Here is a 20,928-nt window from a genome sequence, read left to right as displayed (position 1 = left end):
CGGTCCGCAGCTTTCAGCTGCATCGCTGGGTCTCCTAAGTAACCCAACAATGCAGCACTATCAGCCGGGGCGTCACTAAGGCTGGGTTCACACACCCTATTTACGGATGTAATTCGGGCGTTTTAGCATTGAATTACGTCCGAAAATGCGGCTCAAAAGCGTTGGCAAACATCTGCCCATTCATTTGAATGGGTCTTACGATGTTCTGTGCCGAAGGTCATTTTTTTTACGCGCCGCTGTCAAAAGGCGGCGCGTAAAAAAGACGCCCGCGTCAAAGAAGTGCCTGTCACTTCTTCAGGCATAAATGGAGCCGTTTTCCATGGACTCCATGGAAAAATAGCTCCAATTACGTCCGTAATGGACGCAGCGAAAGACGCCTGCACATGCCATTACGGCTGAAATTACGGTGCTGTTTTCTCCTGAAAACAGCACCGTAATTTCAGCCGTAACGGACGCTGCCGTGTGAACATACCCTCAGGGCTTAAAATGTCAGGGGAAATAGCCCCAATACATATGTGTCCGCCCAAAAAAAAATGTGTGTATAGGAGACAGCATAGCATATCTATAGCACTATGACCCTATAAACTATGGATAGGATTAGATACATTGGCTCAGCAGACAGTATCACACATGATAGGATTAGATACAGTGGCTCAGCAGACAATACCACACATGATATAATTAGATACAGTGGCTCAGAAGGCAGTATCACACATGATAGGATTAGATACAGTGGCTGAGCAGACAGTATCACACATGATAGGATTAGATACAGCGGCTCAGCAGACAGTATCACACATGATAGGATTAGATATAGGGCCCAGTAGACAGTATCACACATGATAGGATTAGATACAGTGGCTCAGCAGACAGTATCACACATGATAGGATTAGATATAGGGCTCACAGACAGTATCACACATGATAGGATTAGATACAGTGGCTCAGCAGACAGTATCACACATGATAGGATTAGGTACAGTGGCTCAGCAGACAGTATCACACATGATTGGATTAGATACACAGCTCAGCAGACAGTATCACACATGATAGGATTAGATATAGGGCCCAGCAGACAGTATCACACATGATCGGATTAGATACAGGACTCAGCTCGCTGACATTGCGGCTCCAGCGCTGGACCCAGGAAAGGTAAGAATAATAATTTTGCTTCTTTGTGTTACTAATTATTTTTGTGCGTTTGTGTTACAGGTTCGGTTGTTGGACTTCGGATACGAGGACTTCAATGACGGCGTTTTTTTATTCTCAATAAAATGGTTAATGAGGGTTGTGTTTTTTTATTTCAATAAAATATTTTTTCTATGTGCTTCTATCTTTTTAAACTTTATTATCACCGCCTTAGTAATGGCCGCCGGCTGATTGACAACCTCCATTACTAAGGCGGGGCTTAATGTTAGCAGGTGCAGAGGCCAACACTAACTCCTATTATTACCCGGGTACCCACCGCCACCAGGGGTACTGGGAAGAGCCGGGTACGAACCAGTACCCGTCCATCTGCAGTGACGGCCAGGCACCAGGGCGGCTGCAGGCTGGTAGTATTAGGCTGGGGAAGGCCAAAAACAGTGGCCCTTCCCACCCTGGTAATGCTGCCTGCTGCTGCTGTTTTGTATCTGGCTGGTTATGAAAATTGGGGGGGACCCCACATTGTTCTTTCCAATTATTATTATTTTTTTTTTAAATGACGTGGAGTCCCCCCAATTTTTCATAACCAGCCAGATACAATAAAGCAGCAGCAGTAGCCTAGCATTACCAGGGTGGGAAGGGCCACTGTATCTGGCCTTTCCCTTCCTGATACTACCAGCCTGCGGCCGCCCCAGTGGCCGACCATCTCTACAGATGGTCAGGTACTGGATCGTACCCGGCTCTTCCCAGCACCCCTGGTGTTGGTGGGTACCGGGGTAATAAATGGGGTTAGTGTTAGCCTCTGCACCGGCTAACACTAAGCCCCGCCTTAGCAATGGATGCTGTCAATCAGCCAGCGGCCATTACTAAGGCGGTAGTAATATAGTTTAAAAAAAAAACAAAGACATAGAAAAAATATTTTATTGAAATAAAAAAAAAAAACACACAACCCTCATTAAGCATTTTATTGATAATAAAAAAAAAAGCCGTCATCGAAGTAGTCCTGGAATCCGACGTAGTCCAACGACCGAACCTGTAAGAAAACACAAAAAAAAACAACGATTAGTAACACATGTTAGGCTTAGATACAGGGCCCATGTGTGATACTGTCTGTGGGACCCTGTATCTAAGCCTACCACAACGTAGGCTTAGATACATGGTCCAGCAGACAGTAATCTTATACAGTATAAGATTACTGTCTGCTGGACCCTGTATCTAAACCTACAGTGTGCTAGGCTTATATACAGGGCCCAGCAGACAGGATCACGCATGGGCCATGTATCTAAGCCTACCATGTGACTGGCTTAGATACAGGGCCCAGCAGACAGGATCACGCATGGGCCCTGTATCTAAGCCTACCATGTGATTGGCTTAGATACAGGGCCCAGCAGACAGGGCCCAGCAGACAGCATCACACAATCTGTGATCCTGTCTCATGGGCCCCCTAAGCCTGCTACATCGTAGGCTTAGGGGTTGTGCAGTCCCTAAACATTGATGGCCTATCCACAGGATAGGCCATCAATAGCTGATGTGTCGGGGTCCGTCTCCCGGGACCCGCAAATCAGCTGTTTTGAAGGGGCCGCAGCACTCGTACGAGAGCTGCTTCCCCTTCATTTCACTACTCACTCACACTGTGAATCGCCGACACCAATTCACAGTGTGACCGGAATGAAGTGACCGGAATGATGGGAAGCAGCTCTCGTACGAGTGCTGCGGCCCCTTCAAAACAGCTGATTGGCGGGTCCCGGGAGTCGGACCTCGCCAGTCAGGGCTAATCTTACCTTCCTCTTCAGCCGCGGCGGTAGTTCTGTCGTCTTGATGCTGTGCGCGGCGCATAGCGCTGTTACGTCATGCGCTGCGCACAGCGCTTGACGTCAGGACCTCCGCTGCGATCCGGAACCAGGAAGGTAAGTACAGTCTGTTACTTTAGTAACAGGGGCCCGCGGCCCGAGTTACTATAGTAACTTTTTATTGATGTGGTGCGGGCGGCTGTGGGCCCCCTGGCTTCGGGGCCCGGTCGCAATTGCGACCGCTGCGACCCCTATAGCTACGCCAGTGACTGAACTGTTAGGGTATGTTCACACGGCCTATTTTCAGACGTAATTCCGGCGTTTTACGCCTCGAATTACGCCTGAAAAAATGGCTCCATTACGCCTACAAACAGCTGCCCATTACTTGCAATGTTTTACGATGTTCTGTTCAGACGAGGTGTAATTTTACGCGTCTCTGTCAAAAGACGGCGTGTAAACAGACGACCGCGTCAAACAAGTGCATGTCCATTTTTGGGATGTTTTTGGAGCCGTTTTTCATTGACTCCATTGAAAAACAGCTCCAATTACATCCGTAATAGACGCCGCGATAAATGCGAGTACTTGCAAAAACGTCTGAAATTCAGGAGCTGTTTTCGCCTGAAAACAGCTCCGTAATTTCAGACGTAATTTGTTAGGACGTGTGAACATACCCTAAGGGTATGTTCACACGAGGGCGTCCGTAACGGCTGAAATTACGGGGATGTTTCAGCCTGAAAACATCCCCGTAATTTCAGCCGTAACGGCATGTGCAGGCGCTTGAACGCCGCGTCCATTACGGACGTAATTGGCGCTGCTATTCATTGGAGTCAATGAGTAACGGCTCCAATTGCGCCCAAAGAAGTGACAGGTCACTTCTTTGACGCGGGCGTCTATTTACGCGCCGTCATTTGACAGCGGCGCGTAAATTACACCTCGTGTGAACAGACAAACGTCTGCCCATTGCTTTCAATGGGCAGATGTTTGTCAGCGCTATTTTCGGCGCTATTTTCGGACGTAATTTGGGGCAAAAACGCCCGAATTACGTCCGTAAATAGGCCGTGTGAACATACCCTAACAGTGCATAAAGCCAAGAAAAAGGCCAGCTTAATTATAGTCAGTCTCTATACCTCAAGAGCATTCAGACATACGGGACAAATTTCGCAGTCACAGAAATGTCTGCAACAAATATGCCGCATATGAACATAGTCTGAGGGTGTAGTCACAAGTTGTGGTAATATTGCGTTTTATCCGTGATTTTCTAGAAAACACTGCAGTTTCGTCACGACTTTGCAAAAATCTAGACAAAAAACACAATATGAATGCAACATGTGAGTAAACCCTAATAGGCTTTCTTTTCATGCTGCTGGCATGTGCAGAGTATTGACACCTGATAATTAACCACCCTTAGTGTATGTTCACACGTAGCGTAAATACTGCAGATTTTCCGCATTGTACTTCATTGCGGAAAATCTGCGGCGTAATACAGTAGCTGGTTTTCTGTTTTTGAATTTTCCACATTGAATTCAATTGGGATGTAAAATCCGCAACAAGTAACAGATGTTGTGATTTTTGCGGTGGAAAAGCTGTGATTTGGCTGCAAAAATCAGGAAAAAAAAGGTTATACTTAGGCCTCATTTACACGAACGTAATATACGCGCGTGCGACGCGCGTGCTTTGCACGCATGTCGTACGCACCTATATTAGTCAATGGGGCAGTTTAGACGATGCGTGAATTGCGCTCAGCGCGTGTGCGCAGAAAAAAACTCACGACATGTTCTATAATCGTGCGTTTTTCGCGCACTCACGCACCCATTGAAGTCAATGGGTGCGTGAAAACCACGCATGCCGCACGGAAGCACTTCCGTGCGAACTGCGTGATTCGCGCAAGAGCTGTCAAACTCCTGAATGTAAACAGAAAAGCACCACGTGCTTTTCTGTTTACAAACATCCAAACGGAGTGTCAAATTCGAGATGAGCGCACCGAACTTCACCGGGTTCGGCCAAACTCGTTTTGACCGAAACCGGTAAAAAATGTTCGGGTACGCGACGTCAGGAGACAGTCACTGTCCACGGTGCTGAAAGCGTTAAACTGGTTCAGCACCATGGACAGTGACTTCCGCTCCGAAAATCCAGGAACCTGTAAAAAAAAAAAGACGTTCTGACTTACCGATAACTCCGGTCCGACCTCCCGGGATGACAGTAAAGTCCAAGTGACAGCTGCAGCCAATCACAGGCCAAGCACAGGCTGCAGCCAATCACAGGCTGCAGCGGTCTCATGGACTGCGGCGTCATCCTGGGAGGTGGGGCCGGATGACAAGAGAGGGACGCGTCACCAAGGCAACGGCCGGGAGCCCGGACTGGGGGAAGCAGGAAGTTCTTGGTAAGTATGAAAGTCTTTTTTTATTCACAGGTTGGTGTATATTGTGATCGGCATTCACTGTCGAGGGTGCTGAAAGAGTTACTGCCGATCAGTTAGCTCTTTCAGCACCTTGGACAGTGACGGGCGTCGACTAGCCTCATCTCTATGATGGCGGCTGCGCGAAAATCACGCAGCCGCGCATCATACACGGATGACACACGGAGCTGCCAAGTGCCTTTTGCGCGTGCAAAACGCAGCGTTTTTTGCGCGCGCAAAACGCACACGCTCGTGTAAATGAGGCCTTACCCAGAGTCATGGCGACACATCATTCTGACGTCCAATCACAGGCTGCAGCAGTCACATGGGATGAAACGTGATCCCAGGAGTCATCCCAGGAGGCCGGGTTGCAGAACGTCAGAGGGACGCGTTGGCAAGAATAAGGGTATAAGTATAAGCTTTTTTTTTTAACCTGCTGTTTTCTGCCGTGGACACGCCCCTCAAAAAACTGCACCACAATTTGGAACAGTTTCTCGTCCATAATTTCCTGCGTGCTCTAAGGCGGATACGCTGTGTACTTTTACGCAGCATATCCACCCAATGTGAACATACCCTTAGGGTATGTTCACACACACTATTTACGGACGTAATTCGGGAGTTTTAGCCCCGAATTACGTCCGAAAATGCGCCTCAATAGCGTCGGCAAACATCTGCCCATTCATTTGAATGGGTCTTACGATGGTCTGTTCAAACGGTCATTTTTTTTACGCCCCGCTGTCAAAAGGCGGGGCGTAAAAAAAGACGCCCGCGTCAAAGAAGTGTCCTGTAACTTCTTGGGACGTAATTGGAGCCGTTATTCATTGACTCCAATGAAAAGCAGCGCCAATTAGGTCCATATTGGACGCGCCGTTCAAGCGCCTGCACATGCGGTTACGGCTGAAATTACGGGGCTGTTTTCGGCCATTACTCTCTAGACGTAGAGGATACCCCCTTGTCATAGTTACGGTCCTGGGTATAAATATAGTTCATGAGAGAGATCTCTGTAATGGCTTTTGATGTATTTTTATATAGTTATTAGGTCACCCCTCAGCCATCTTTTTTGATAATATTTCTGGGTACTGTAGTCCACCCATTCCATTCATTACTTTAGATGCCCGCCTTGAACTGCTCAAGCTCTACTATGTCTTTCTAGTGCTTTGGAGCCCAAAACTGTGTACAATATTCCATGTGTGGTTCGACTAGAGATTTATAAAGTGGCAGAACTATGTTATCATCATGTGCATATATGCCCTTTTTGATGTACCCCATGATTTTATTTGCCTTTGCAGCAGCTGCCTGACATTGTTATAGTTAAGTTTACTGTCAGCTGAAATTCCTAAGTCCTGCTTAATGATTGAAAAAAATGTACAGGCTCTTATACTATAAGTACTATTACAGTCTTCCAAAAAAATAAAAAAGTTCAACATTTATATAAAGTTATCTTGGTACCTCAGACCAGTCCAGTGCGACCCACTCTGGTGGGCATGCTTTGGTGTTGCAGGGCTCCAGCATGGTAGGGCGAGGTGTTGGGCAGTTGCTATCATCCAGAGATTTATCTTCCCCTGATGAAACCTTCCTCTGGCAGATTGCACTGCGGGAACGCACACCAGAATTGCAGCTTCGGCTACATTCGGACCATGAACCTATTGCCCACCTAATATAGAAGCAATTGCCATTATTGATGGTAAACAATATACACACTCTTTATACATGTCTCTGTTTACAACCAGCTTCAGTTGGGTGCCTGAGCATAGGAACAAATTCAATATGGACTCTGGGGGGTGATGCTGGATGAAGAGGTCAAGATAGGAAGATCAAGACATGTGAGCAGCATTGGTGGCAACAATATATGTACCATGGCAGAAATCGATACTATTATAGATTTACTATACTTGTACTATATTATATGTGCTTCAGTTTTGTACTGTGTATATAGGACATACGCTGTATTCAGATGAGCATTGTAAAAGAGTTGAATCAATATTGTGTCATCAATTTTTCACGTCAGTAAAAAAACCTGACTGCTTTTTTTTTCAGCTTCTCCTAGCAACGCATCAGTGAAAAACGGACTGAATTCGGATAGCGTCAGTGTGCGGTACTATTTTTTACTGACATATTAACTTGAACGAGTGAGCCTAACGCAAGAATCGGACCAAACCTGCGCAAGCTGCGATTTTTTTCCTGCACGGACCGACGGTCCGTGCGGAAAATTGCCCATGTGAATGAGCTTATTGAATTAAATTGGTCAGTGCTCAGTCAGTGTGCTGTCAGTTATACACCCGGACGTTAGCTTCGTTCGTCTGAATAGGCCCTAAGAGTACTATTATTTATGCTCTGTGTCTGATTCTTTTATATATGTACTAATACTATTTTACAAACATTAATGTTCTATACAACAAACAGCTGTTGGCCCTGAGGTCACCCCCCCAAAAAAACTCCTTCTCTAACTTAAAAAAACAAACAAAATCTAGTTTAATCTCCTGCTTTAAAGGTGAAGACCGCAAGGATAGGTACATAAGGAATTTTTTTTGGATTTCTTCATAATTTTTTAGAAAATCTGTGGTAGAAATCCGCTTTTGAAGTCACTTTTAGCTTGGACTTTGCATCAGTAATAAATATGCTGTGGATTCTAGAAATCTGCCACGTGTTCATTCTTCCGCTTGCTCATTTTATTATAAAATATTTGTAATGCCCCATTCACACGTATTGCCAGCAGAATATTAGCGGGAATCCCAGGGGAGCATTTAGTGGGAGCAATTTTGGCAATCGCCATTGCATCATTTTTTTATTTGGCTGCCATCTATTGGATTTATCGAATAGATAACGTCAAATAATACTTACCTTCCCCAGTCCCAGGCTCCTCTTCAGCTTCAGGAGCCGCCACAATGGGTCCTGATGTCGTCCAGCTTAGGGGCGCAGTGTGTGGCGGTGCACCCAACCCAGCATTATGACCATGATCTAAATTAATTCAGGGTGTGGAGTCTAAAATAATTTAGAGTCTGGGCAGTGGAGTAACTACCGCCGTAGCAGCAGTAGCGGCTGCTACGGGGCCCGCGGCATGAGGGGGTCCCCCACCGTGGCCGGAGGCTCCGCTAGCAGCCGCTATGGCTGCTACAGCGGGACGCCACTGAACAGTACGGCAGAGCAGGGAGGTATCTCCCCGCTCTGCCATTAAACAAAAGACATGTATCCCCTATCCACAGGACAGGGGATACATGTGTGATCGCTGCCAGCGATAGGGAGAACGGGGGACTGAAAGTCCCCTGAAGTTCTCCATCACAAACCTCGTACTTCCGGGGTCTGTGTCGGCAGCTCCGGAGAAATGAATGGAGCGCCGGTCCCGCTTGTGCGCATGCGTGACCAGCACTCCTTTCATTTTTAGTGAGCTGCGCAGACGCCGGAAGTCAGAGGTTAGTAATGGAGAACTTCAGGGGGACTTTCAGTCCCCCGTTCTCCCTATCGCTGCCAGCGATCACACATGTCTCCCCTATCCTGTGGAGAGGGGATACATGTCTTTTATTAGGACACACTGTAGGTCGCATTTTTTTGGGAGGGGGGACGCTGTATGGCGCTATCTACAGGGGGGACTGTATGGCGCTATCTACAGGGGGGACTGTATGGCCGATCTACAGAGGGGGGATGCTGTATGGCATTCCCTACAGGGGGGGGACGCTGTATGGCGTTCCCTACAGGGGGGAACGCTGTATGGCGTTCCCTACAGAGGGGGGGGGCCTGTATGGCGTTCCCTACAGGGGGGGCTGTATGGGGTTCCCTACGGGGGGGGCTGTATGGCGTTCCCTACAGGGGGGGCTGTATGGCGTTCCCTACAGACCCCCCCTGTAGGGAACGCCATACAGACTCCCTGTAGGTAACGCCATACAGTCCCCTCTGTAGGGAACGCCATACAGCCCCCCCTTGTAGATAACGGCATACAGCCCCCCCTCGTAGATAACGCCATACAGACCCCCCTCTAGATAACGCCATACAGCCCCCTCTGTAGATAGAGCCATACAGTCCCCCCTGTATATAGCGCCATACAGTCCCCCTGTAGATAACGCCATACAGCCCCCCTGTAGATAGCGCCATACAGCCCCCCTGTAGATGGCGCCATACAGCCCCCCTGTAGATGGCGCCATACAGCCCCCCTGTAGATAGCGCCATACAGCCCCCCCTGTAGATAGTGCCGTACAGCCCCCCCCTGTTGGGAACGCCATACAGTCCCCCCCTGTAGGGAACGCCATACAGTCCCCCCCTGTAGGGAACGCCATACAGTCCCCCCCTGTAGGGAACGCCATACAGTCCCCCCGTAGATAACGCCATACAGCCCCCCCGTAGATAACGCCATACAGCCCCCTCTGTAGATATCTACAAAGGGGGCTGTATGGCATTATCTACAGGGGGGCTGTATGGCGTTATCAAAAGGGGGGGTTTGTAAAAAAGGCACTATCTACAAGGGGGGGGGGGGGATGTGTGACACCCGGGGGAGGGGGGGCCCCAGTCAAAAGTTTGCTATGGGCCCAGTCTTTCCTAGTTACGCACCTGAGTCTGGGGTTTGAATTTGTTATAGGAGTTTGTATTTATATAAGGGTCTGGTCGATAGTATGAATTTAGATAGGGGTGTGGTCGGGGATCTGAATTTATATAGGGATCTGGTATAAAGTCTGAATGTATATAGGGGTCTTGGGTCTGAATTTATATGGACTGGTTGGGGGTTGGAATTTATATAGGGAAGTGGTTGGGGGTCTGAATTTATATAGGGCTCTGGTCTGGGTCTAAATGAATTGTGGGCTCTGGTCTGCAGTCTAAATTAATTTAGGGGTATGTTCTGGGGTCTTAATTAATTTAGGGTCTACATTTTATATAGGGGCCTGGGGTTTGAATTTATTTAAGGGTCTGAATTTATATAGGGTTCTAGTCTGAAATAATTTAGGGATTTAATCTAGTGTCTGAATTAATTTAGGGATCCGGTGTGGGGTTTGAATTTATGAAGGGGTCTGAATTTATATAGTGTTCTGGTTTGAAATAATTTAGGGGTCTCGTCTATGGTCTGAATTAATTTAGGGGTCTGAATTTATATACTGGTCTGAGTTTATAAAGGGCTCTTGGGTCTGAATTTATATATAGAGGTCTGAATTTATATAGGTTCTGGTCTGAGGTCTGAAATAATTTAGGGATCTGGTCTGGAGTCTGAATTTATACAGGGGACTGGTTCGAAGGTCTGAAGTTATATAGGGGTCTGGTCGGGGTTTGAATTTATATAGGAATCTGGTCTGCAGTCTTAATCAATTTTTCCCCTTAGTCAGGGATCTGAATTTATTTTTGGGTCGGGTCTAGTGTTTGATTTAATTCAAGGTTCTTGGGTCTGCATTTATATAGGGGTCTAGGGGTTAAAATTATATATATATTTTTAGAGTTCTGGCTTAAAATATTTGAAGGGTTTGGTCTGGGGTCTGAATTACTGTAGGGGTCCGATCTGGGGTTTTCATTTATATAGGTCTCTGAATTTATATAGGCTGCTGAATTTAAATAGGATTCATAATTTAGGGGTTTGGTCTTTGTTCTAAATTAATTTAGGGGTCCGGTGTCTGAATTATTTTAGGGGTCTGGTCGGGGTTCTGAGTTCATATAGGTATCTGAATTTATATAGTGTTTTGGTCTGAAAATTTAGGTCTTGGGTCTGAATTAATATAGGATTCTGGTCTTAAATAATTTAGTGGTCTGGTTTGGGCTTTGAATTAATTTAACGGTTCAGTCTGGGGTCTAAATTAATTTAAGTTTCTTTTTGGGAATCTGAAATTATTTAGGGATCTGAATTAATATAGGGATCTGGTCAGGGTATAAATTTATATAGGGGTCAGGTTTGTGAATACATTTTGGGGTCTGGTGTGGGGTCTAAATTAATTTTGAGATCTGGTCTGGGGTCTGAATTTATTAAGGGGAATGGGGTCTGAATTCATTTTTGGATCTGGTCTGGGTTCTGAATTTATTTAGGGGTCTAGTCAGGTGTCTGAATTTATCTAAGGGTCTGAACTTTTATAGGGATCTGAGGTCTAAATTAGAGGGGTTGTCTGGTTTTATCAAATTAATGTTATTTTTTGTATAATTAAAAGTATTATAATTTTCCAATACACTTTCTGTATTATTCCACATGATTTTCAAGATCTATGTTTGTTGTTTTGTGGATTAAATTCTGTCCATGGTCATGTGATGGACACACGGGTGCTGGGATTGTTAGAAGACACAGCTCTGATACACATACTGCCACAATCCCAGAACCTATGTGTCCATCTGTAACGTCCGTGGTCGCTTACCACGAACTCCTCTCATCCTGACGACGCCTTTCTTTCCAGAGATGCCAGCAAATGCGGCCGTCCTGTTCCGCAGTGACCACCGAGGTGCGCGCGCGAGTTCGGTCCAGCCTTAAAGATTGAGCTGATTGCTAACAGTTCACCCTGGACTATAAGAAGAGCCCTGCCCCTTCCTTCATTGCCTGAGTGTGTTTGTACCTACCCGTGTCAGTCTTTGCAAATGGTCCCTTGAGTGTTCCCCATTTTCCAGTGTTCCCGTTCCTGCTACCTGTATCCTGTATCCCGTGCTTCCGTTTTCCTGTGCTATAGAGAGTTGGAGTCGTGTTCTGTCGCCTGCTACACCCGCTGTGTTTCACCACACCTGTTGTCTGCCTGCTGCCAGAGTTCCTCCGAGCATAAACCATTGCTACTGTCTGAATTGCCACAGGTACATTTATCTGAACTATAGACATTGACTTTGTACCCTGTTTGGCCAGCTGCTATACCGCTATGGCGGTACGGCCCAGTGGGTCCACATAGCCACAGATCGTGGCACCATCACATGCCCATGGACAGAATATTATCCACTGGAAGTAAACAATGAATGTTCTGACCTAATAACAACAAGCAAAGATCTTGAAAATAGTGATGAATTAATACAGAAAGCATATTGGAAAATTGTAAAACTCTTAATTATACAAAAAATAACATTAATTTGCTGAAACCAGAAAAACCCCTGTAATTTATGGTTCTGGTGTCTGAATTGAAATAGGGGTCTGGTGTTTGAATGTATATAGGGGGTCTGAATTTATATAGAGTTTTGGTCTGTACTAATTTAGAGGTCTGGTTTGGGCTTTGAATTAATTTAGGGGTCTGGGCTGTGATATTAAATAATTTACGGGTCTTGTCGGGGGTCTGAAATTATTTAGGGGTCTGGTAGGGAGGTCTAAAATTTAAATAGGGGTCTGGTTGGGGGTTTGAATATACATGGGATACTATTACATTCTGGGGTTGCGTGATGCATCTAAATATCGTGAATTCATTGTAATACATGAATAAAGTCATTAGCATGTTGTGATACGGCCGGCGCTGCACTGATGAGTGGCGGAGCCAGCCCTAAAGACTACTGCAAAGTGCCCGCCATGTTCTTTGTCTTTAGTGCCTGCCACTCATTAGTTCAGCACCAGCCGCATCATATCAGCAGCAGTAATACACAGCTGCAGCCCCGCTCTAAAGGCGGAGATCAAAGAAACCTTTTATCTTCGCCATTATAAACTTGACTGCCGGTATCAAAACGGACCGCAGCATTCAAAAGGAATCTGAGAACGGAGGACCCCCTTTAATTGCTTCACAGGGAATCCCAGACAGCCCAGGGTCCATTGAACCTCACCATATTTCCTGTTGTTAGGGCATACTGAGGTATGCCGTAACAACTGCCTGTGTACAATCAGTACACAAGCTAAAAGTACTGGCATATACGGTTATGTCCAGAATTATTTGGACAGTGACACAATCTTCATAATTTGGGCTCTGCGCGCCACCACATTGGATTTAAAAGGAAACAACTGAGATGCAATTGAAGTGTAGACTTTCAGGTTTAATTCAAGAGGGTTAAACAAAAATATCCTGTGAAACGTTTAGGAATTGCAACCATTTTTCTACACAGCCTCCTCATTTCAGGGGCTCAAAAACTAATTGGACAAATTAATATTACCATAAATAAAATGTTTTTTTTTAACACTTTGTAGAGAATCATTTGCAGGCAATGACTGCCTGAAGTCTGGAACCCATGGACATCACCAAACGCTGGGTTTCCTCCTTTGTGATGCTGTGCCCGGCCTTTACGGCAGTGGTCTTCAGTTGTTGCTTGTTTGTGGGTCTTTCTGTCTTAAGTTTTGACTTAAGCAAGTGAAATGCGTGCTCGATCGTGTTGAGATTTGGAGATTGACTTGGCCATTGCAGAATATTCCACTTCTTTGCCTTCCTTGATTGCTTGCACAGCATGTTTTGGGTCATTGTCCATCTGTACTGTGAAGCGACGTCCAATCAACGTTGCTGCATTTGGTTGAATCTGAGCAGAAAGTAAATCTCTGAACACTTCAGAATTCATCCGGCTGCTTGTGTCTTTAGTCACATCATCAATAAACACTAGTGACCCAGTGCCTTTGGCAGCCATGCATGACCAAGCCATCACACTGCCTCCACTATGTTTTAGGGTATGTTCACACGCTGAGCCAAAAACTTCTGAAAATATGGAGCTGTTTTCAAGGGAAAACAGCACCTGATTTTCAGAAGTTTTTTGAGCAACTCACGTTTTTCGCGGCGTTTTTCGCGGCGTTTTTGCGGCGTTTTCGTGCCGTTTTTTCAGCCGTTTTTGGAGCTGTTTTCAATAGAGTCTATGAGAAAACGGCTCCAAAAACGTCCCAAGAAGTGTCCTGCACTTCTTTTGACGAGGCTGTAATTTTACGCGTCGTCTTTTGACAGCTGTCAAACGACGGCGCGTTAATTACAGGTCGTCTGCACAGTACGTCGGCAAACCCATTCAAATGAATGGGCAGATGTTTGCCGACGTATTGGAGCCGTATTTTCAGACGTAAAACAAGGCATAATACGCCTTGTTTACGTCTGAAAATAGGTTGTGTGAACCCAGCCTTACAGAGGATGTGGTGTGCTTTGGATCATGAGCCATTCCAAGCCTTCTCCATACTTTCTTCCTCCCATCATTCTGGTACAGGTTGATATTAGTTTCATCTGTCCAAAGAATGCTGTTCCGGAACTGAGCTAGCTTCTTTAGATGTTGTTTGGCATAGTCTAATCTGGCCTTTCTATTTTTGAGGCTGATTAATGGTTTGCACCTTGTGGTGAACCCTCTGTATTTGCTCTCATAAAGTCTTCTTTTTATACTAAACTTATATACTGATACACCTACTTCCAGGAGAGTGTTCTTCACTTGGGTAGATGTTGTGAAGGGGGTTTTCTTCACCATAGAAAGGATTCCGTGATCATCCACCACTGTTGTCTTCCGTGGACATAAAGGGCCTTTTGGAGTTCACGAGATCACCAGTGCATTTTTTTTTTCAAAAACTGTTGATTTGGCCTCTCCTAACATTCGTGCTATCTCTTTGATGGATTTCTTCATTTTCTTTCAGCCTAACGATGGTCTGTTTCACTTGCATTGAGAGCTCGTTTGACCTCATGTTGTGGGTTCATAGCAACAGTTTCCAAATGCAAATGCCACACCTGGAATCAACTCCAGACCTTTTACCTGCTTAATTGATGATGGATTAACGAGGGAATAGCCCATGCAACCCATTAAACAGCTTTTGAGATAATTGTCCAATTACTTTTGGTCCCTTGAAAAAGGGGCACCTATGTATTAACCCCTTCAAGACACAGCCTGTTTTGGCCTTCAGGACACAGCCAATTTTTTCAAATCTGACATGTTTCACTTTATGTGGTAATAACTCCGGAATGCTTTTACCTATCCAAGCGATTCTGAGATTGTTTTCTCGTGACACATTGGACTTTATGTTACTGGCAAAATTTGCTCGATACATTAAGTATTTAATTGTGAAAAACACCAAAATGTAGCGAAAAATTGCAAAAATGTGCATTTTTCTAAATTTATATGTATCAGCTTGTAAGACAGATGGTAATACCACACAAAATAGTTGCTAATTAACATCACCCATATGTCTACTTTAGATTGGCATCGTTTTTTGAACATCCTTTTATTTTTCTATGACATCACAAGGCTTAGAACTTTAGCAGCAATTTCTCACATTTTCAAGAAAATTTCAAAAGGCTATTTTTAAAGGGGCCAGTTCAGATGTGAAGTGGATTTTAGGGCCTTATATATTAGAAACCCTCGATAAGTCACCCCATTTTAAAAACTTCACCCCTCAAAGTATTCAAAACAGCATTTAGAAAGTTTCTTAACCCTTTAGATGTTTCACAGGAATTAAGGCAAAGTAGATATGAAATGTTCAAATTTCTTTTTTTTTGTTGCAGAAATTCATTTTTAATCTATTGTTTTTGTAGCACAGAAAGTTTTACCAGAGAAACGCAACTCAATATCTATTGCCCAGATTCTGCAGTTTTTAGAAATACCCCACATGTGGCCCTAGTGCGGTAATGGACTGAAGCACCGGCCTCAGAAGTAAAGGAGCACCTAGAGGATTTTGGGGCCTCCTTTTTATTAGAAAATATTTTAGGCTCCATGTCGGGTCTGAAAGGCTCTTGCGGTACCAAAACAGTGGAAATCCCCCAAAAGTGACACCATTTTGGAAACTATACCCCTTGAGGAAATTATCTAGGGGTATAGTGAGCATTTTGACCCCGCAAGGTTTTTTGCAGAAATTATTGGAAGTAGGCCGTGAAAATGAAAATCTACATTCTTTCAAAGAAAATGTAGGTTTAGCTAACTTTTTCTAATTTCCACAAGGACTAAAAGGAGAAAATGCACCACTAATTTTGTAAAGCAATTTCTCCCGAGTAAAACAATACCCCGCATGTGGTCATAAACGGCTTTTTGGATACACGGCGGAGCTTAGAAGGGAAAGAGCGCCATTTGGCTTTTGGAGATCAAATTTAGCAGGAATGGACCACGTCACATTTGCAAAGCCCCTAAGGGACCAAAACAGTGAAAACACCAAAAAAGTGACTCCATTTAGGAAACTACACCCCTTGAAGAATCCATCTAGGGGTGTAGTGAGCATTTTGAACCCACAGGGGTTTCATAGATTTTATTAGAATTGGGCAGTGAAGATAAAAAAAATCCTTTTTTTCCAATAAGATGTAGCTTTAGCTCAACATTTTTCATTTTCTCAACAAATAAAGGAATAAAAGAACCCCAACATTTGTAAAGCAACTTCTCTGGAGTACGGCAATACCCCATTTGTGGTTATAAACTGCTGTTTGGGCACACGGCAAGGATCAGAAGAGAAGGAGTGCCATTTGGCTTTTGGAGCACAGATTTTGCTGGATTGGTTTCTTGACACCATGTCACTTTTGCAAAGCTCCTAAGGTACCAGTACAGTGGAAACTCCCCAAAAGTGACTCGATTCACGAAACTACACCCCTTGAGGAATCCATCTAGGGGTGTAGTGAGCATTTTGACCCCACATGTGTTTCATAGATTTTATTAGAATTGGGCAGTGAAAATAAAAAAAATCCTTTTTCTTCAATAAGACGTAGTTTTAGCTGAAAATGTTTCATATTCTCAACAAATAAATGTAAAAGAGCACCCCAACACTTGTAAAGCAACTTCTCCTGTGTATGACAATACCACATATGTGGTCATAAACTGCTGTTTAGGCACAGAGTAGGGCACATAAGGGAAGGAGTGCCATTTGGCTTTTGGAGTACAGATTTTGCTGGATTGGTTTCTGGGCGCTATGTCGCATTTGCAAAGTCCCTGTGGGACCAAAACAGTGGATCCCCTGCAGAAGTGACCCCATTTTGGAAACTACACCCCTCAACGTATTCACCTAGGGGTGTAGTGAGCATATTAACCCCACAGGTGATTGGCAGAAATTGGTGTGCACGTGATGTTGCAGAGTGAAAATGTTTTTTCAATAGATATGCCAATATGTGGCGCCCAGCTTGTGCCACTGGAGACACACACCCCAAAAATTGTTAAAAGGGTTCTCCCGGGTATGGCGATGCCATATATGTGGAAGTAAACTGCTGTTTGGGCACACTGTAGGGTTCAGAAGGGAGGTAGAGCCATTTGGCTTTTGGAGCGTGGATTTTGCTTGTAGTAGTTTTGTTTGGAGTCTTACTGGTGTTTCCGTTTATAATGTGGGGGCACATGTAAGGCGGGCGGAGTATATAAGGGGCATAGTCAGGTGGTATAGTGGGGTAAAAAACAACAATCAAATAATCCATTGATGTGTGTTATGCCGGTGTCGCACTAATAAATGGTCTGTACTTATTATCCATTTGGTCCGCACTCCGCACCTTTGAAGTTTGGGGAATTTTGCTGGGAAAGTGTTGTCCTGGTATAATACGGGCACCCTCACTTCCAGCAGATATGTTTGGGCCCTCCCCTTCCTGGATCCCTAATTTTAGGGGCCTTGATAATTCGCCACTTAAAACAGAAGAAACGTTCCCCTCGGGCCGGCACAACTGCATATTTTTATTTCCTGGCTTATTGGTGCCTTGACTAATTTTATTTTTTCATAGACGTAGTGGTATGAGGGCTGTTTTTTTTTGTGTGACGAGCTGTGGTTTTTATTGGTACCATTTTGGTGTACACGCGACTTTTTGATCACTTGTTATCCTTTTTTTTTGGGAGGCAAGGTGACCAAAAAACAGCAATTCTGGCATATTTTTTTAGTTCTTTTTATACAGCGTTCTCCACGTGTTATAAATTACATGTTACCTTTATTCTGCGGGTCAGTCCGATTCCGGTGATACCTAATTTATAGCACTTTTTATGTTTTACAACTTTTTGCACAATAAAATAACTTTTGTAAAGAGAATGGATTTTTTCTGTCGCCAAGTTGTGAGAGCCATAACGGTTTTAAATTTTTCGTCGACGGAGCTGTATGAGGGCTTGTTTTTAGCGAGACGAGTTAAAGTTTTTATAGGTACCATTTTTAGGTACATGCGACTTTTTGATCACTTTTTATTTCAATTTTTGGAAGACAAAGTGACCAAAAAATAGCAATTATGTCAGTATTTTTTAGTTATTTTTTTTACGGCGTTTACTGTGCGGAATAAATAACATAATATTTTTATAGTTCAGGTCGTTACGGTCGCAGCGATACCAAATATGTATGGCTTTATTATTTTTTTCAATAATAAATGACTTGATAAGGGAAAAAGGGCGATTGTGTTTTGTGTTATTATTTGAAACTTTTATTGTATTTTTTACAACTTTTTGTTTTACTTTTTTGACACTTTTCTTTAGTCCCACTAGGGGACTTGAAGGCCCAACAGTTTGTTTGATGTTCTAATACATTTTACTACCTATGTAGTGCAATGTATTAGAACTGTCAGTTGTTCACTGACAGCAAGCCGATCAGGCTCCGCCTCTGGACGGGGCCTAATCAGCTTACATAATGGCAGACAGGAGTCCATTGTTAGGGCTCCTGTTGCCATGGTAGCAGTCGCCAGCCTTGCCATCGCGTGGCAAGGCTGCCGATTTGCTACAAACCTCTAGGATGCAGCGATCACAATGGATCACTGCATCGAAGGGGTTAATGCCAGGAATCGGAGCTAGCTCCGGTTCCTGGCGATAGATCGGGGTGTCCGCTGTAACATACAGCGGACACCCACTGCTGATGACGCCGGCTCAGCTTCTGAGCCGGAAGCTGAGCCGGCGCCATCTTGCCGATGGTACCGGAAGCCTCCTGGGCCCCGCCGACGATGGGGCATAGGAGGATTCTATTGCTGGCGGACCGGGAGGTAAGCATTAGCCCTCCGATCGCCTTTGCAGCCACCAGCAACCCAGCGATCACGTTGCTGGGGCGCCGGTGGCTATAAACTCCTCACATGCTGCGATCGCTATTCAACGCAGCATGTGAGGGGTTAATCGGTCGGATCGGAGGCTAGCTCCAGTCCTGGCCGATACCTCAGGGTGCCAACTGTAACATACAGCTGTCACCCGGCGGTGATGTCGCTGGCTCAGCTCCTGAGCCAGCTTCATCTCCATGACGTACAGTTACGTGGAGATGCGGGAACAGTCCATCTCCCATGATGTAACTGTACGTGATTTTGCGGGAAGGGGTTAAAGAACTGTAATTCCTAAACCCTTCCTCAAATTAGGATGTGAATACGCTCAAATTAAAGCTGAGAGTCTGCACTTTTAGCCCATATTGATTATGTAACTGTATATTCAATATGTTTTGGTAAACAGCTAAAATGCCAAAACTTGTGTCACTGTCCAAGTAATTCTGGACCTAACTGTAGATATATGCCAGTACATTAAAGTAAAAAAAAAAAAGTTAAATAAATGAAAAAGAGAAGTAATGTTAAATAAAAAATATCTGTAAAAATAATACACAAATGCACATATTTTACAATAAATAAACGTTAAAATAAAGTCCCAATACATTAACCCCTAGGTGCACCACGACGCAACTGTACGTCCGGGTGGCCAGTGTCTTAGCGCACCAGGACGTACAGTTACTTCGCGGTTCCCGGTGCATACTGTCGGCGACAGTGTGCACCGGGAACTGGGAGGCCAGCTGTCCCCGCCAGCTGACACTCCACTATTGCCAATCAGCGGCTCATTTTCGCTGATTTCGGCAATTAACCCCTTAATTGCAATCACCTCATTGCAATTGCAATCACCTCATTTTAGGGGTTTCTAGCACATCGACAGACCTCACAATGAAATCGTGAGGTTTGCAGATGGCTAGCATGGCGACCGAAGGCCAAGTAATGGCCTCCGTGTCTGCAATTGTATGGAAGCCTATCAGGACCAGGTACTATCATTCGCGATGCACACTGTTGTTGACAGTGTGCATCGGGAACCGGGAGGTCAGCTGTCCCCGACAGCTGACACTCCACTGTTGCCGATCAGCGGGTTATCACCGCCGGTTTTAGGCAATTAACCCGTTAAATGCGGCGCTCGATTGCGATCGCCGCATTTAGGGGAATTGTAGCACATCGGCAGCCCCCATGCAATTGTGGGCGCTGCTGCTGCATGTGATAGCACCCAGAGGCCAGACAACGGCCTCCGAGTCTGCCATGTATGGAAGCCTATGAGGTTACTGTCAGAGTGACTGTGATGTCACACTGACAGTTGGAATATGTTACAATACCTAGGTAGTGTAATGTATTCTAGCAGCGATCAGAGCTTCAAGTAAAAAAAGAAAGTGTAAAAGTAAAGAAAAAAGTAAAAAAAGTTAATAAAAATATTTTACAAAAGTGTAAAAATAAAGATTTTTTTTTTCCTATAATAAGTCTCTTATTATAGGAAAAAAATTTAAACATTAAACAGTACACATATTTGGTATCACGGCGTTCGTAACGACCCAATCTATAAAACTATAATGTTATTTTTCCCGCATGGCGAATGCCGCAAAAAAACCAAACTAAAAACAATGCCACTATGGTTACCACCCCTCACAAAATATAGAATAAAAAGTGATCAAAATGTCTCATGTACCGCAAAATAATACCAATAAAAACCACAGCCTGCCCTGCAAAAAACGAGCCCTTACACAGCTTTTTTGACTGAAAAATAAAAAGTTATGGCTCTCAGAATATGGTGACACAGAAAACAAATAATTTTATAAACAAGTGATTTTATGGTGCAAACGCTGCAAAACATAAAAAAACTATATACATATGGTATCGC

General features: G+C 44.6%; 1 protein-coding gene across 1 annotated transcript in view; it reads right to left on the bottom strand.

Annotated features, from left to right (window-relative positions):
- The window catches only part of ADAMTS10 (ADAM metallopeptidase with thrombospondin type 1 motif 10), a 132,753-nt gene that overhangs the window by 3,049 nt on the left and 108,776 nt on the right, over positions 1–20,928 (bottom strand). The window contains exon 22 of the mRNA XM_075850091.1: positions 6,778–6,982. Coding sequence (XP_075706206.1) covers positions 6,778–6,982 — 205 coding nt within the window. The remainder of the gene's footprint in view (positions 1–6,777; positions 6,983–20,928) is intronic.

This window comes from Rhinoderma darwinii, chromosome 1, assembly GCF_050947455.1.
Source record: "Rhinoderma darwinii isolate aRhiDar2 chromosome 1, aRhiDar2.hap1, whole genome shotgun sequence".
Classification (NCBI taxonomy): domain Eukaryota; kingdom Metazoa; phylum Chordata; class Amphibia; order Anura; family Rhinodermatidae; genus Rhinoderma; species Rhinoderma darwinii.
This window is presented reverse-complemented; position numbering and strand designations above follow the sequence as displayed.